The sequence below is a fragment of the Phymastichus coffea genome, unplaced genomic scaffold (assembly GCF_024137745.1).
Source record: "Phymastichus coffea isolate CEN01 unplaced genomic scaffold, Cenicafe_Pcof_1.1 PCOF00005, whole genome shotgun sequence".
In the NCBI taxonomy this organism is placed as follows: Eukaryota; Metazoa; Arthropoda; class Insecta; order Hymenoptera; family Eulophidae; genus Phymastichus; species Phymastichus coffea.
Genome location: NW_026706816.1, coordinates 10272238 through 10289296, shown reverse-complemented (window position 1 = coordinate 10289296; position 17059 = coordinate 10272238). Strand labels below are relative to the sequence as shown.

General features: G+C 36.6%; 1 protein-coding gene across 1 annotated transcript in view; it reads right to left on the bottom strand.

The window, feature by feature from the left end:
* The window catches only part of LOC131667616 (protein unc-79 homolog), a gene marked incomplete at its 3' end in the record, with an annotated part of 3688809 nt that overhangs the window by 1330855 nt on the left and 2340895 nt on the right, over positions 1-17059 (bottom strand). The window contains exon 24 of the mRNA XM_058941149.1: positions 11987-12132. Coding sequence (XP_058797132.1) covers positions 11987-12132 — 146 coding nt within the window. The remainder of the gene's footprint in view (positions 1-11986; positions 12133-17059) is intronic.

Genomic DNA, 17059 nt, shown 5'->3' with positions numbered 1-17059 from the left:
CATATCCTGCGTAGCTCGGTTATCTTGTTCGTCCACCGATATTGTGATTGTCTTTGTTGTATCTTTCGACGTTTTGGCACTGTGCTTCTACATAAGCTATCTATTAATTTGGCCGTGTCGTCTGTCAGTCCTTCCGCTCTTTGCCGGCCTGTTAGTTCGGAAGGAATTCTCTCCCCTGGAGCCGGTGCTGCCATTAGCTCTTCTGAAAATTTTCGTCCGTCGAGTTTACGTAGATTCCACCACGGGGGTTGATGGGTCTCGTTCATCTCGTCCCCGTCCGTCCCACCACTTCAAAGACGATGTACTGGTAATTGCTGGCTGTGTAGTCTTCGATCACCTGCCATCCCCTCAGCCGTGGCAGGATTCTGTCCGATGGCATCGTGACGTCGGGGATATAGTCTCCGACACCTAGCCGTCTATACATCGGCGTATGTTCCGTATTTACCACTGCTAGATCGAGCCTTGCGGCCATTTCTAGCAGTAGTCGTCCGCGTCGATTCTTTCGTTCATTCCTCACTCGCTCGCCCTCGCGTTAAAATCCCCCGCAACGATTACATCCCTGGGCAGGTTCCTGAACCCGTCTTCTAGGAGTGCCGCCTTTCTTTCGAACTCCATCGTGGTGCAGTTGGGTGTCAGGTAGACGATGAGATAAGTGACAGCGCTAACTGTGACCCAGACGTAGTCGTCCCCGACACCGCGATTGGAGACTCTAGATTGGGTGCCACCCCGTACCCAGATAGCAGTGGTCTCTGTCTTGTTTGTAATGTATGTCTGGTTCGTCCTTCTCCTGTATGATTCACTCAGAATCAGGATGTCCGCGTCATATTCGTCGGCTATCTAAGGTAGGAGCATGTCCGCAGTCCTAATTCGATTCAGGTTTCCCTGAATTATTCTGTCCGTCCTCTGGCCCATCCCCTGCACTCCTCCAGCGTGGCCCGGAACACAGCACACCTGCCGCCTCCGGCGGCATTATTATTATTATTATTATTATTATTATTATTATTATTATTATTATTATTATTATTATTATTATTATTAGTTGCTTGTAAATATTGAATCGCTTCTCGATACGTTCGTAATTCTATTCATATTGTATTTTAAGATTCTCTAAGATTATTCATCGTAGTCGTAAGCGTAATAACGTTAGCTTCACCAGTTTTTTGAAACGTTCGTAAGTTTACAGTATCGTTACTCTTCTGAGGATCAGCTATATTACAAATTCTTTTGTTATCCACGTCGTATTGTCCGTCTTTAGTGATTTTATACCCTACACCAGGAGGACCTCAATTACCCTCCTTTTTATTCAATATACGTCCAAACACATCAACACTCATTTTATTACTGAGCAATATTTAGGATTCTCTTAATATATATAGCCAGATTCACGTAATTCTTCAATAATTGAATGAATTTCATTAACATGACTAGAATTACCAGCGGTTTGTTCGGCGATAAGCAAACTCAATCGATCAACGAGCTCGTTTGGATCATCCCAATATACATAATCAAATAATGTTCCTTTTCTTGCTATGTTATAGTTAGGAAAAAGACCTCTTCCATCAATAGTCAATTTTCGCTTGTTAGCACTACCGTTCAAAGATAAATTTGGACCAATATAATTTTTGAATTTATTTACATGCTTATTGCGATATTCTCCATTTGTTTCGTATCTCTTACGATGAGCCTTAGTGATTTCAAAAACTTTTATATAATTTTCAATATCCAATGAACTGATTAATTTAGAATTAGGTTCTTTACGAAAGAGAAGTTTCATTAAACCAGGTGTCTTGCTGAATGCTTTATCATTCACAGTCACATTATCGTTTTGGAAAGAAATTGGAGAATTGCCTATGACATATGTATTTTCGTGCAAGCGAACACCAAATGCCTTGTCTAAATTACTTTTCTGTTGAGGTTCATGCAATAGTTGAATATAGTTTCCTACAATCGAATCATCCAATAGCTGTTTTTGTTGTTTTGTAGTTATATTTGAACTAACTTTGTCTAAATTTATTGCAGCTGTATCAAGTAATGATTCACTAGTCTTATTAAATTCGTCTTCATCTGCATCATCATAATCATCATCATCATCATCATCATCAGCAGCAGCAATAGATATAGCGGATTCAAATGTAGAATCAAGCGGATATAATGTAGAATTTAAGTCATTAACAGTACTATTGAAATATCGAGATTCATAAGCAGTGTCAGCTGTTGTTTTTGACTTGAAAACTTTATCGAACGTAATTTTCTTCTCCTTGTTCGTTTGCTGTTCAGTATTAGCGTTAGTTTTATCAATAGCTACCTCTACAAGTTTCTTCAATGGATCAATCATAGGTTTAAAAGTTTCATTCAATGTATTTTCTAAATCAGCTTTGTCACGTTTTATTACTTGAATCTTATGTCTGATGGTATCACGAGCCTCAGATAATTGCTCTAGCACCTTCTGTTCTTTTTCAAAATTAGCCATGTTAAAGCTTGTAATTTCTAAAGTTAAATAATCTTCATTCGTTCAATTCGCTATATTTATAGCAAAAAAATCAAAACCTTTTCTATACCGTCCATAATTGATTGTCTATCTCTATCAATAACTATAAATCCATGATTATCGTCTCTACAACATTTTGAACAAATTGCTTTGAACTTCTCAAAAGTCATATCTGAGTTAACATGATCGTTGTAAATATGTTTAATATTTCCATCATCTTGTCGAAACAAAACTAGTAAATTCACATTATCTCGAATGAGATGCTTTGGTATGCGAGCGTTGACAGAGATAAAAACTATCTACTTTTTTATGTCTTCCTATACAGAGAATGCTCTCACGTTATCCTGCTTTTCATTGGCTATGTCATCAAAAATCATGATGGAATTTGGATGAGTTTTATCTGGTAAAACAACTGTCTTATGCTCGCTGAATGCATGATACTGTATACGATCAATCGGTTCCAATAAATATTTTAAAAATGTATACTTTGGTTGATTGAGGGACTTTGAAAAAACATAAACGTTTTCGAATCTAAGTCCATTAGGATATGTGATTAGTGTTAGCGTACAGTTAGTTTCCCCACAGATACTAGGACCACAGGAAACTCCTCGTATACTGTCAGGTACTAGTTCACCATGTCTTTTTTCTCGTTTTTCAGTCTCAATCACACTATCAAAATTTATGACTTGAACTGGTTGCTCTTTGAAGTCCATATTGTTTTCTAGTCAACGATCGAACGACGAATGAGACTACTAACTATAAAAAGACTGTTTATATATTTTATAGTTCCATTAAGATTTTGTGTGACGTCGGGGTCACTCTCAGGTACGCTTGGAGTAAACGTAAACTCAGGGTTGCTCTGATTTGGCTATCATATAACACATAAGCCGGGACGAGCAATATTATTGCGTGGAGAAAACTGTATGCTAGCGTGGTATGTAATAACCAAATGTTATTACGAACACACCAGTCTCACGCTTAATGTGTTCTTAAGGGTCTTTAATGAAAGTTCACCAAACTCACGCTTAATGAATTTCTAAAAAACGGATTGCTTAAAGAAAGAAAAGGATAGCCAGATATAAGGTTTTACTTACTTTTATTTTATTTAATTACTTATTATTAAGGCTGCGCTCTCTCTGCTCTTTGACATCTTTCTCTCTCTTTTGGATGTAGTAGGGTGACTTCTTAATTGAATTTTGGCTGACTTCTTCAAAATTTTCTTCTCTGATGCTTCCTCCAGCACTCCCTCACTGGAAGTCACTTCTTGTTAGACACTTCCTGGTACTCACTCCACTATAATTAACAACTACGGGAACAACTGCAACTGCAACTCCAACTACTTTTCTAGCACTTCTCTAATAACTTGAACTTTCTCTAATAACCTTTAGGACTCGAACTTCCTCTCTGGGTCTTGTGCAGCCCTTTTTATATTAGGTGGGTATTTGGGTGATGAGTCCCTTTCTTAACCTCTCGGTTTTGGGAGGAGTAGAGCAGGCAATGATGTGTTAATTGGTCCGTTTGTTTCTTCTGATTTTCCTCGTTGGATTTTCGGGCCCTGATTGGAGCGGGGGCGTGGAGAAAATCGGGTGCGCGGACGCAAGGGTACAGGCCTTAGCTCGTAAGATGGCTCTTTAAGTATCATTCAGAGCCAAGATTAATTAAAAATTTCGTAATTATTAATTAATTGAAGTTGGAACAACCATAATCGACCAATACATAACTTATACACTACTTATATTAACAATCAATATTATAATTAAATTCGCCGCAAAATACAGTTATCAATAATTATCTAATAATAAAATATAATAAAAATAGAGCGATGCTTGTTATCTCGCACGCCATGTTGCATACATTCGTAGATTAATTTCTTATAATAAAAGTTCGCTAAATAACAGTGAATACATTAAAATTAACATATTTTTTTATTTTTTCTATTTTCTGCTGAAACTAAGCTCCGGAGCGAAAACTCGATAAAAGGTTTTGAGAGGCCAAAATTAGTTTTTTGATATTGTTGAAATCAAAATATTCAAGTTCAAAAATATTATTTCATAATTTCTAATGCCTAATTCAATTGGAAAGGGAAAAATTCATTAGTTATGATGTGAATAGGACGCAGACGCGATCTCATGGCCCTCTTCTCTCATCGGCATGATAACGCTTCACGATGTATACACGATGATCGTAGGCTTCTGTCAACACATGCGCGTGGGACAAAGCAGGATAGAGCGTCGATTGTAAGGCCGAATACGAAGGCTCGGGTCACTATTAAAGTTTATATAAACACTTTATTTCGAATGCGTTTTCATCGTGGGAAATCAGGAAGGTTCCCACTCCATTCGTCATTTTTAATAATTAAATTAATGTAAAAAAAACTAAGTTACGGCTGACCGTCACATTTCTCTTCTGATGAAGTATGACCATTTGTCATAAAACAAAGACTGCTGATGCTGGCTTAGCGAATAAGATCATTAATAACTTAACATTAAAAGCTTATTTGCCTGGTTATCAGTATTGCAGACCGGAAACTAAATTGAAAAAACAACTTGCTCGTTGTGATCCTGGAAAAAAATCCGCTAGACGCTGCTTGTAAAGATCGCGATATTGTTTATTCTCAGAATCGAGAGAACATTGAGGCAAGAAACAATGCCGACAAAATTCTAGCTAAACAGGCCTGGGATAGAGTGCAAGCGAAAGATAGTAGTTTTGTTGAGAATGTTGCTGCATTTGCTGTAGCCAACATAATGAAAGTTAAAAGTAAACTTGGTATGAGTGTTAAAATTTTAAAACAAGGAAAGAAACGAGACAAGGGATTAAAAAATCGTCAACAACGACAGCGACGAAAGATACATGTATAAATGAAAGATCTATCAATTGCATTAAAAGAAATTATTAACGCTGCTTTGAGAAGTGTTGTACCTAGTAATAAATCACTCTTCGTCATTCGTTCGGCTATAAAAGGCGCTAAGGAAGCTGTGAAGAGGGCTGGAGGAAGAAGAAAAATAAATATGCCTCGTATTCTACCAATTCCTAGTAAAGCGGGTGGAGCTCTTCCTTTTTTAACCCCTTAGCCTACACGATATCTACCAATTGCGCGAGCTATAATACGCAAGAAATTCGTTCGCGCGCCGTGTTTACCACGAGTCAGACTCGTTGTTTTCGCTTATGGCACAAATTCTTTACCACGAGTCAGACTCGTGGCTATAGGCTAAAGGGTTAATTCCATTATTTGCCACTTTGAGTGCCACTGAAGCTCCAACTGGAGAAGCTGCTTTAATAGCAAAAGCCGTTAACAGTGCTAAGGTCGCTCAAAATTAATTAAAAGAAGCTCATAGACCCAATAAAACTATAGAAGTTATTTCTATTGGTAAAGGACTTTATTTGAAACCACATCGTAAAGGTTATGGTCTCCATCTGAAACCATATTCAAGTGGAAAAAGTTTAAAAAAAAAAGCTCGAAGTAACTTTAAATAATCGAGCACTGACAGATCATGATATAAAAAAATATGCTAAAATACTAAAAATTGCAAATTTTCGAGGTGTTTTCATGCGTGATGCTCTACCAGCCGATGGACCGCGATATCAAGAGACAGCTATTGTAAATTTAGATGATAAACGTGGCCCAGGTACTCATTGGGTACCATATAAAAAGAAAGATGATGAAGTTATGTAATTTGATAGTTTTGGTAATCTACAGCCGCCTATAGATCTGTTGCTTTATCTCAAAGTTAATAGAATCATCTATAATTATATTAGATATCAAGATTTTAATACATACAATTGCTGCTACTTTGTCTTAAATTTCTTTTGAACAAACTATAGAAGAGACGACTAATAAAAAATATTCATTCAAAGAAGGATTATTATTTGATATAAATCTGTCGTGGAAAATACACTGACATTGAGTCTCGCAAGAACATGATCCGTACTCGAAACACATTATTTTCCACCGAACGAACTGACACCAAACAAAAAATAATTTCTTGGTCTAGTTGAGCTATTAACATTTAATTCAATATCAAACATTGACGTTGGTTATAATAAATTTTATATTGAAGGTCAAGAAGCTATTAGTTTAGCGACTGGTAGCTACGAGATAGAAGATATTGAAAGCTTTTGCCCAGCAGTGCCATCTAGATGTCAAATTATAGAAGTACCCTCTCACGTCATTTACTTTCCAGTCGCTGTGAGGAGCATTGATCATTTTCAAATTCGTATAGTTGATCAAGACAGATACCTACTCAACTTTCGAGGAGAAGTCATCACAGTGCGAGTACATATAAAAGCCATATAGTAATGGGTATCATTTATAATATAAAAACCGATCGAGTCTAAATTAAAAGACAAAAATGTCAATCAGCGATCAGTCAATAACGAGCTATCAAACCTCTCACACCTTAGAATATTCAGTTCCTGAAAAGTTTATAACGGGGTTTTAGCTAACTCGTCGTTATAATCGAGAGGATAAAATGATTGACAGCTCGGCTTAATCAGTTACTAATGCCACGAGGCTAGTACGCTGGTGCATGTGTGACCAAGCCTTTCAACCAGCCGCAATATCAAGCAGCCTCGTGGCCCGCGTAGAGCGTCGCAGGTAGCGGTGGCTGGAAAGCGCGAAAAGTAGTGACGAGCGCGGAGAATTCGCCAAGGATTGGGAAAGGGAGTCGGGCGCAAAGTCAAAGAAACGCAGAGAATACGAAGGATAAAGATAATTTATATAAATTATTTAGGAGAAAGCGTACAGTAGTAAATCGGTAGAGAGAGAGAGAAGCGAGCAGGCAAGCGAGAGAGAGTTAATCGAGTCGGTACTTACAATGAGGCGTCAATGGCCAGGCCCTCCGCGCGGTAAATGCTCGCTCGCTGAACAGCGTTCCTGGACGCCGGTTGCAGTGGTGACGAAATGAGGGCTACCTCGCACTACGTCCTTGCACGAACACACTGTCGTGTCAAGGTGTCGCACCACTGCACGCACTCGCGAATACTCTAAGGCAATGCCGGGTCGGAAGTCCGAATCCGCGAAAAGGCAAATCCTTTTTCAAGGTCAAGCACGTGTCGCCCGTGTTACGTCCGCCAGTCAATTACCGCGGGAGGCGTCCTCACTCTTTCATCGCGCTTTTCGGCAGCGCGACCACACGCATACACGCATACACGCGAACGCGACTCTCCCTGCTTATAGGCTCGTTAATAGACATGCCGGGCTCTCTCTCTTACCTTACACTTCGACGTTGTCGGCTGCTGCAGGCTGCTGCAGGCTGCTGTATAATATAATGTAAATTCAAATATAGTATAGGTATATAAATTGTGTACATGCATGCGTGGGAAGAGAGAGACATAACGAATGAATTAAATTCGTTATAAGCTTAAGACTAGAAGTCGTTGAAATCAATAAATAATAAAATATACTTGTCGGCAAACTTGCCAACAGGATCGGTGTAGTCTAAAAAATTATAAAATTTATAAAAATTTATTATAACAACGCTATCTTAAATAATTAGTAGAATATATATAAAATACTTACATTAACCATAAAAATAATCATAGCATTTATTGTGCTTATTATTTGGGTATTATCCATTTCTTTTTTCTTTTTTTTATAAAAAATAAAGAACAGTTACTAAAAAATTGAGAAAGCTTCGTTTATGAGGTCTGTCCGGAAAATATCGGGCCTACCTTTATATTTTCGTGCTAGCGTTATTCTTTATCATCTGATGGGTGGCATTCTTCAAAGTAATATTCACTTGATTGAATAACATGTTTCTATCAATGTTTCCACTTTTCAAAACAGTCCTGGAACTGACTTTTAGGAATAGCCTTAAGTACACTCGTCACATTGTTTTCAACCGTTGTTTTGTCATCGAATCGGTGTCCTTTGAGTGGTTTTTTTAGTTTTGGAAACAGCCAAAAGTCACAAGGGGCTATGTCGGGACTGTGTAGAGGTTGTCGAAGCAATGCGATATTGTGTTTGCTCAAAAATTGCTGCACAAGATTGGATGAATGCTCTGGCGCATTATCTTGATGGAGAAGCCAGTCACCACTTTCCCAAAAGTGCGGCCGTTTTCTTCTTACTAGTGGTCGAAAGTTTCCTAAAATTCAATGTGACCCTGAAAAAGGATAGTCCACGCTGCTAGAACGTATCTTCATTTAAAAAGGAACATCGATTGTGCTTTAGACTCTCAGCATGAGATGTAGTGTTATCAGAGAGTGGTTGAAAGGTTCCCAAAATCAAAGCTTATCATAACAAATCATAGCAATGCAAAATCATAGCAAACTACTACTACTACTACTACTACTACTACTAGTGAAGCGGCACATATTCCTTATACATTGGCGGCATCCTTTGTCGGCTCCTTTGTGTCCCAGAACATACATTGCTTATCTACTAACGTAGCGAATTGCATTTCATCGCTGTAGTCGTTTCTGCAGTCCGTAGTATATCTTTAACGTAATAAAGCTTTAACTGGAATATTATATAGTAAAAGAAATATTTCAGGATAAGTTCTATCCCTATTATTATTTTCATTATTTAATAATTCACCATTAGTTTTTCGTCTAGGGTCTTCAAAAATGGTTAATAATTCTTTTGATTTTAACGTATCATCTGATTTTAGTGTTGCTACTCATTGGGAGCTTTCGCATTTTTCTGATTTCCGAAAAGCAATACTTACGCATTTCCCGACGAAGTACTAGGTACGTCTACGTCTAATGTAATACGGGGGGGAGGGTCAATAAGTCTTTACAAAAAGAAGGAAAAAAAAGTTTTGGGTATGTAATTTTTTTTTTATTTTTCAACATAATCTTCTTGAAGGTCGATACATTTTATTAAACGGCCTTCCAGTTTTTTTATGTCATCAGAAAAATATGATTTCTGAAAACCCTCAAAATAGACATTTGTTTCGGCGATGACTTCTTCATTCGACGTGAATCGTTATCCGGCAAGCCATTTTTTGAGGTTAGGAAATAAGAAAAAGTCACTGGGAGCCAAATCAGGCGAATATGGTGGATGGTCAATTAATTGGAACTTTAAATCGTTAATTTTTGCCATCGAAACTGCACACGTGTGAACTCGAGCATTGTCTTGAAGAAACAGGCACTTTTTTTTGTTAAACGAGTGAGAACGTTTTTCTCTGATTTTTTCTTTCAGCTAACCTAATAATGACGCATAATATTGTCCAGTGGTCGTATGGCCCTTTTCCAAGTAGTCGATGTGGACGATATCATACGCATCCCAGAAAACCGTGGCCATAATCTTGCCAGCTGACTTTACTCTCTTTGCCTTCTTTGGGGCTGGTTCTCCATCAGTAATCCATTGTTTCGAATATTCTTTGGTTTCAGGACTGTAGTGTTGTACCCATGTTTCGTCTACAGTTACGAGTCGACGCCAGAAGTCTTCCGGATTACGACGTATGAGTGGCAAAAGAGCCTCAGAGGTGACCACGCGGACTCGTTTGTTTTCAACAGTGAGCAAACGCGGCACCCATCTTGCTGATATTTTTTTCATCCCCAATTTTTCATGCGAAATTGAAATGATTGTACCGTTTGATACCTCTGTGGCCTCAACTAATTCTCGCAATTTTAATCTTCTATCATTCAACACCATATCGTGGATTTAGTTGACCATTTCGGATGTACTCACTTCTACGGGGCGTCCTGAACGAGGTTCATCTTTTATTGTTGTACGGCCGCGTTGAAATTCATTTACCCGTCATAGATTGAGACAGCAAACATAATAACTGAGGTTATTACTTAGTAAACTTTATTACTGAAATTATTTACTGTTTACGAAATTGTTTTAAAATCGTTTTGCAATTTGAATTGATCAGTATGAAATGTTTTAATTCGTCTACGATGGCTTTTTCTAACTTCTTTTGCTAACAGTAATAACTAAGTAATAACTAAGTTGTTATCAATGAAACGAATTCTTACTCATGTTTCTTAGATAGTTATCTTGAGTTGAGAGATGTTCATTTATTATAATAATTAACACATACAATGTTATAAACAAATTAAGTTCATACATTAAAATTCAACACTGTGTAATAGTTAAAAGTACTTGAAAATATTATAATCTTAATCTATGCCCTCAAATCTATATAAAAAATAATTTGTTTCATTGAAATAATTCTTAATAACGCATTTTAATTGAACAATAAAAAGTATCATATCTATATCTATAAGTAGAGTGACGTCACGCTCCTTATATGGTTATAAAATTTGACTCTAGCACTATTACAATCATATAATATGTGAGGTGGCGCCATTTAATATACTAATTGATATATCTAGATACAAGAGTCTAGTGGGTTGCAGTAATCTAGTGAAAATAAGAGAAGAGCTCATAAATAGGACTGTTACATGATGTATTGCAACGGTAGTCGATTGAATTAATCGATCCGTTCGCGATTCTGCTTCTAGCGCGTTAGTTCGAACAATTAAGAGAGAGAGAGGGGGCGCGCGATCATTTGAATAAGCAGTTACACCTCAGCTGTTCACGCGAGTTTACCGCCGATTTGTGTTTTGCACTTCGTTTCGCCGAGCGTTAGTCTTTCGGCCCAATAAAGACTGTAGTTTTTTTATTAATTAAAGTTAGTCAAATTTATTCGCTGATTACGTCATTTAATTTTCTCAGTAGCTTAAGCAATTTGTAAAAGGCTTAGTTTTAATCCGATTACATCTAGGGGATTAAGTGGATTAGGTATTAAGTCGCCCATACATAAGATTCATCAAGTGTTACAAGTCACGTGACTTAAGGTGATTTAATCTCCATTCAACAGAAGACACTTAGGCGAAATTATCTGACGTAAAGGCGAATACACGTATAATTATACGTGTTTAATGCAGCGGCGGTTAGCTCTACATCGTGAGAGTTTGTTCTTAAATAAATTTCTCATTTTTCAGTTAACCTCCCCCGTTACAGTATATATAATAAAACGTTGTTCGATTGAGCGAGTGTATCTTTATCCGATCCTTATCCAGACGTTAACTTCGCATATGATTACTGTACACATCTGGTACACTATTTAGCCATAAGAGTGTTCATGTTTTCCAAAACCATCCTTTCAAATAATTCCTACGTACAACAGCGGGCTTAACCTTTTCGTTTTTTCAATTATTTTTTCATTACAAAGAATAGAAAATATTACCTAAATTTTATCACAATTTCAGTGTTTATCAATGAGATTAACAATGAATTTCCAGTGATAAAAATGATTAATAATAAATCTCATTCTTAAAAGCACAGGAAAATATGTTGCTTTTACCAACTACGTTCAAAGTACTGATATAAATCTAAGAATTGTCGGTTTATTAGGATTTATAAACGTTTAACTCAATAAATTCTCAATATATTTATAAAGTCATAATATTTTCGAAAAACTATCTTCAGGCTCTTATTAACAATTGTAATGTACATATTCATATTCTTTAAAATTGGAAATGCTTCGAAAATATTTCATGTATTTAAAAAAATAATTACTATTCGAACTGATTTTTTCTACTTACTTGATCTTGTCTTGACAAAAACTGCATGAAAAGAAAAATTAATAGATGTACTGTTTCTGCATCAGTTTCTTCTAGATCAATAATTTTATGCATAAAAGATGATAGCGATCCATCGTCTGTCATATTAAAAGACGGTAAATGAACATCTGTAGATTGAAATGATATATTAATAATTTTTTTATTAATAATAATTGGCGGTAAAAATATTTTTCATCAATTTACAGATAGATGCGATTAGAAATAATTCAGTTCATTGAATTTTGACTACTAGGACTGAAAGTCTGGAAGCGGTAGTGGCAAAGCAAATAAAAATAAATATTGACAATTGTTACACCGATGTAAACTTTCTTAGCACTATATTATTTATTCTAAATAATAAATTTTAACTTTTTTTCTACTGCGTAAATTTGAATAAATATACTTATATGACGTAATAATTAAACGGTAAGATCAGTAAATTATGTTCGCATTTAGGCTTACTAAAAAGAAGTGAGCAACTTGTTTCGCTTCTCTATACAGCCTGCTTCAGCAGCTGCAGGATGACGCTGACTCGAAGTAGGAGAGACTTAAAGTCTCATTTTACAATTAGAAATAATTATAACAAGCGAATACCTTCGAACTAGCGAGTACTCCCTTCATAAATAATCTAGTTTGATTCTATCTGTTTATTGGGTTTTTATTGATATTTTTATTGGTTTTATTGGGTTTTATTGGGTTTTATTGGGGGTTTATTAGGGCTTTATTGAGGTTTTATTGGGTTTTATTGAGTTTTTATTGGGTGTATACCAATAAATTTAATAATTCAAGGTTTAAGGATTACATTTTTTATACTAGTAATCTATGTAACTTGACTTTATATTCTTGCTTAATACTAATATAATAATCGTCATCGATTATATACGGGATTATATATAGGATACTTATATAATTTGAAACGGAAGAAAATATGTATAGATTAATTCTGACTTTCGTTGGGTTGCACGAAGTCGAAATTGTCACGCAGTATTATTTTTTCTAAATGTTCTCGCGTAAATATGGATGCATTATGTTGTTTGCTACGTAGCTGCATTGAGCGAGATTGAGAATACAGTGGAACTTGTAAATCTGAAAAGATGACTATTATCTGTAGCATGAAAAATTTTACGCTGCCTGCCAACCAGCAACTTCATCAATAGGCATCAATGAGTGCAAGACATAGCTCCTTAATAGGTTGGCGTTATGAGTACTCTAACAATAAGTGAAGGTTACAGCTAGAAGTACTGAATAATAACATGAACGAGCTACATGCTGTCTTTTTGCAACATTACAGCTAGCTGTCTTCCCCAACATGTCCCAAAACTGTATAGTTTGATGTACTTCTCCATTCGAGTTTTTAGGTGTTACGTAGCTTGTAACTATCTTAAAACCAGATATTTGGAAGGATCTTGTTATCGAGTGTGTTATTGGTTTAGCTTCAAAAGTTCTTCGCCGTTATATTTGTTTGTTAAACTGAGGCATGCAAAGACTTTATTGTAAGAACATGATCACTTTGCGTAGATAGTTACGAACGAATCCCTAACTTATTGTTAATGTCGTGCAATAAAGTAAAATTCTACCGATAATTACACAGTCTCAAAAAAAAATTTTAAGTACCATAAACTAGACCAAGATATACTCCCCGTCACGTGCTTTTGCCAATCTTAGAAAAAAAATATGAGAAGCACAAAAGTATAATATTTTGGTGAAAAATTATCGCAGCTTTAAAGTTCCAACGTGATTGTTTTTTGTGAGTCCAGAGTTTTCAAAAAAAAAAAAACTATTGCAGACTAAAAAAGAACTAAAAAACGTGTTATTTAAAACAAAATAATGATAAAAAATCAAAATATTTAACCCTGATGAATCTCTGTATAACTTTTGAACCAGTTGTAACATCTTAAAAATATCAATAACGTTGAAAAGCTTATACTTTTAGCTTGAAAATGCGAGGTCAAGTAAGTTATACGTAAATTTTTACGCAATTTACAAGTGTATTAGTAAATAATTGATTGTATTTTTCAAGTTCGAACATTTGAAAAATTAATTAGGTTACAAAAAAGTTATAATTAAAAAAAAACTATATCTTTTTACATCAAAAATATAAATTTAAAGTAAAATAAGCAATTCGGAAATTTTTTCTTTACTTTTTCATGGATTTAAAGAAAACCAAAGGTTACAATTCTGTTGAAAAAATGTTTTAATTGTATTAAATAATCGGAATATATAAACTATTCATTCATAACTAACAATAAAATAAATAAATAAAAAACATTAAATAATACAATAGATAAATAAATTTTAAAAATAGAACAAAAATATATAGAATTATTTTTATAAATAAATGAAACAAAAAATGTGAATAACTGCATTTTTATATGGACTATGACGGGGTAAGATATTTGGTGGAATACGGAGTGTCTAGATTCGCGGGCAAGCCTCTTTACGTGCGCATGAATAAGCGCGAGCGTCGCGGTGATGTCACACGATGGCGCACGCTTTAACAACGCTCTATGCGCTTATAGAGGATTACCTCCACAGGCAATTACAAGTGTTGCCTCTCTGTCGGTTCTTGCATCGTGACCTTAACTTGAGCGTATTTCTTGGCCTCCAGACGAAGTCCCCATTGATTGCTGCCGTTACTTTTATTAGGCAGCTTCAGCCTCGCTCGGAGGTATTGTTGCATTCCGTTAACTGCAAATGGATGGGAAAGTAGAAGAGCGTACGGTACGAATATACGAGTGTGAAAATGAATGCTTCTAAAGGACCAGTCAATGATTAACACACATCGGTTTTAATTATCACAACGGCATGATTTATTAGCCTACGATTCATCTAGAAATTGAGGTCTGTGCCGCGATGATAATTATTAGTGTGTGTCAAATGCGGATGCCACCATCTTATTCACTGTCACGAGCACGCAACGATCGCTCGCCTACAAATGTTTCACGATACGCGTACAATGATCACGTCGCAGTTTCTGAGCTCACATGAGATTGACCGGTGATCTATCTCGCTAGTTTGACCGCAGTTGTAGATGGCTGCTCACAACTTCTCTTGTCCTCCGCGTTTGCTCAGGAAGCCTTTCTTTTTATATAAGGGAGATAATACACACAATAACTTTCGGGCACGCCCGATGTTGCAGCTCGAGAATCTGAAATTTAGCGGAAGCACATTTGTATCTCACAATCAGAACAGTCTCTCCAGCACTGGTTTGTCTATCTCGCCCTCTCTCTCTCTCTCTCTCTCTTCGTATGCGACATACATGTTCCCTTCTTAGCCGGTAGGTGCTGCTCTCTCGGGCAGTTCCACTCATGAGACGAGTGCGCGGATATAACGTTCGTAGTTACAAGATTAAATTTTTTTTCATCAAAGTGACTGCCTTTACTTTTAATAATGGCTTTGCAAATTCTTGGCATACTTTTAAAAAGTTTATTGAGAGTGGTTGATGATATTTTTTTCCACTTGCTTTGTAGGGTGATTCACATCACAGAAGCAAAATTAGAAACAATCTTTCTAACTGCACGTTCTAGCTCTTCCCAAAGAAACTCAATAGGGTTTGGGTTTAAGTCTGGACTCTTAGGTGGCCATTCCATAAGAGTAAGTTTTTTTTTCTTTTTAAGATTCGCCAAGTAATTTTTACAGATTTTTGAGTTATGCTTGGGATCATTGTCATGCTGAAAAATAAAAGGAGTACGGACAAGTCGAGTTCCTAATGACAAAACGTTCTTTTGTAAAATTTATCTGTATCCTTATTTTTTTTTTTAATCCCTTATATTTTTATGAGATTACCAATTTGTGACCCTGCAAAGCAGTCCCACATACTTCTCCATGTTTAACGCTTTGAACTAAACATGCACTTAAAAACTTTTCACCGAATCTTCTTCTTATATAAAATTTTCTCTGACTTCCAAATTCTCTAATTTGGACTCGTCACTCCAGAGAACGTTTTCCCACTGTTAAATTTTGTAATTTTTATGTTGTTTTGCCCATATCAATCTTTTTTTAACGTTTGCAGGTTTTAGAAGTGGTTTTTAATGGTCACTTCACCACGAAGTACTTTTTCATTGAGTCTTCGGAACATTCTCTGACTTTATTTGTTAACTTCTAGTCTGAGTAGTTAAGCAATATATGTTTCAAGCTATCTCATGGGGAGGTCCAGATGGCTTGAAACATATATAGAGATTTGCACATGCACGCGCGCGTGCTGCGCACGCATTGCGGGAGGTCAGCGAGTGGGTGGTGCCTCCCGATGACTCTCCGGAGTCATTCCTTGACCTAGTCGCGATCCCTCAGAGCTCTCGCCCCTATTAATAAATAATAAAATAATAAATTTTATTATATAGACTGTCAAGATAGATTTATTCTATAGAGGTTGGAAATGTAGGACGCTGTAGAAGTTGGTAGGACGCTTGGTAAGCTATATGCTGGCTAGGTGTGGGCCCTCGGAGAAAGAGTAGCGTATCTAGCTTAGTAAGCTATATGTTGGCTAGGCGTGTACTCTGTATAGCGTGGATACTGTTCTCTGTCTGTCTGTCTCTCTCTATCTCTTTCTCTCTCTCATGCGTTCTAGCAACGTACGCTCATCGTACAGCATGGCTGCTGCTCTCTCTCTCTCTCTCTCTCGCTCTCCTTCGATAGTAGGGCGCTACATAAGCATATGCTGGCTAGGTGCAGGACCTTGAAGAGGAGTTAGTGTTTCTAGCCTGAGATGCACTCTCTCTCTCTCTCTCTCTCTCTCTCTCTCCTTCGACAGTAGAGTGCTTAGTATGCATATGCTGGCTAGGTGCAAACCCTCGTAAAGTGGGAAGCGTCTGTAACGCCTGAGGTGAGCTCGCTATGAAAACGGATACCGTCTCTAGCTTGCTGAGCTATATAGTGGCTAAGTACTTTTCTAATAGTGTAAATGCTTCTCTCTCTCCTTCAACAAGCTATAGCTGTATAGTAGAGAGAATTTGTATACAGCGTATAGCGTGGTTGCTATTCTTTCTATCTCTCTCTATTTAAGCAAGCGCTATAGTAGTCTCATTCGATTTCGGAAACCTTCGACTCCATAGTTAA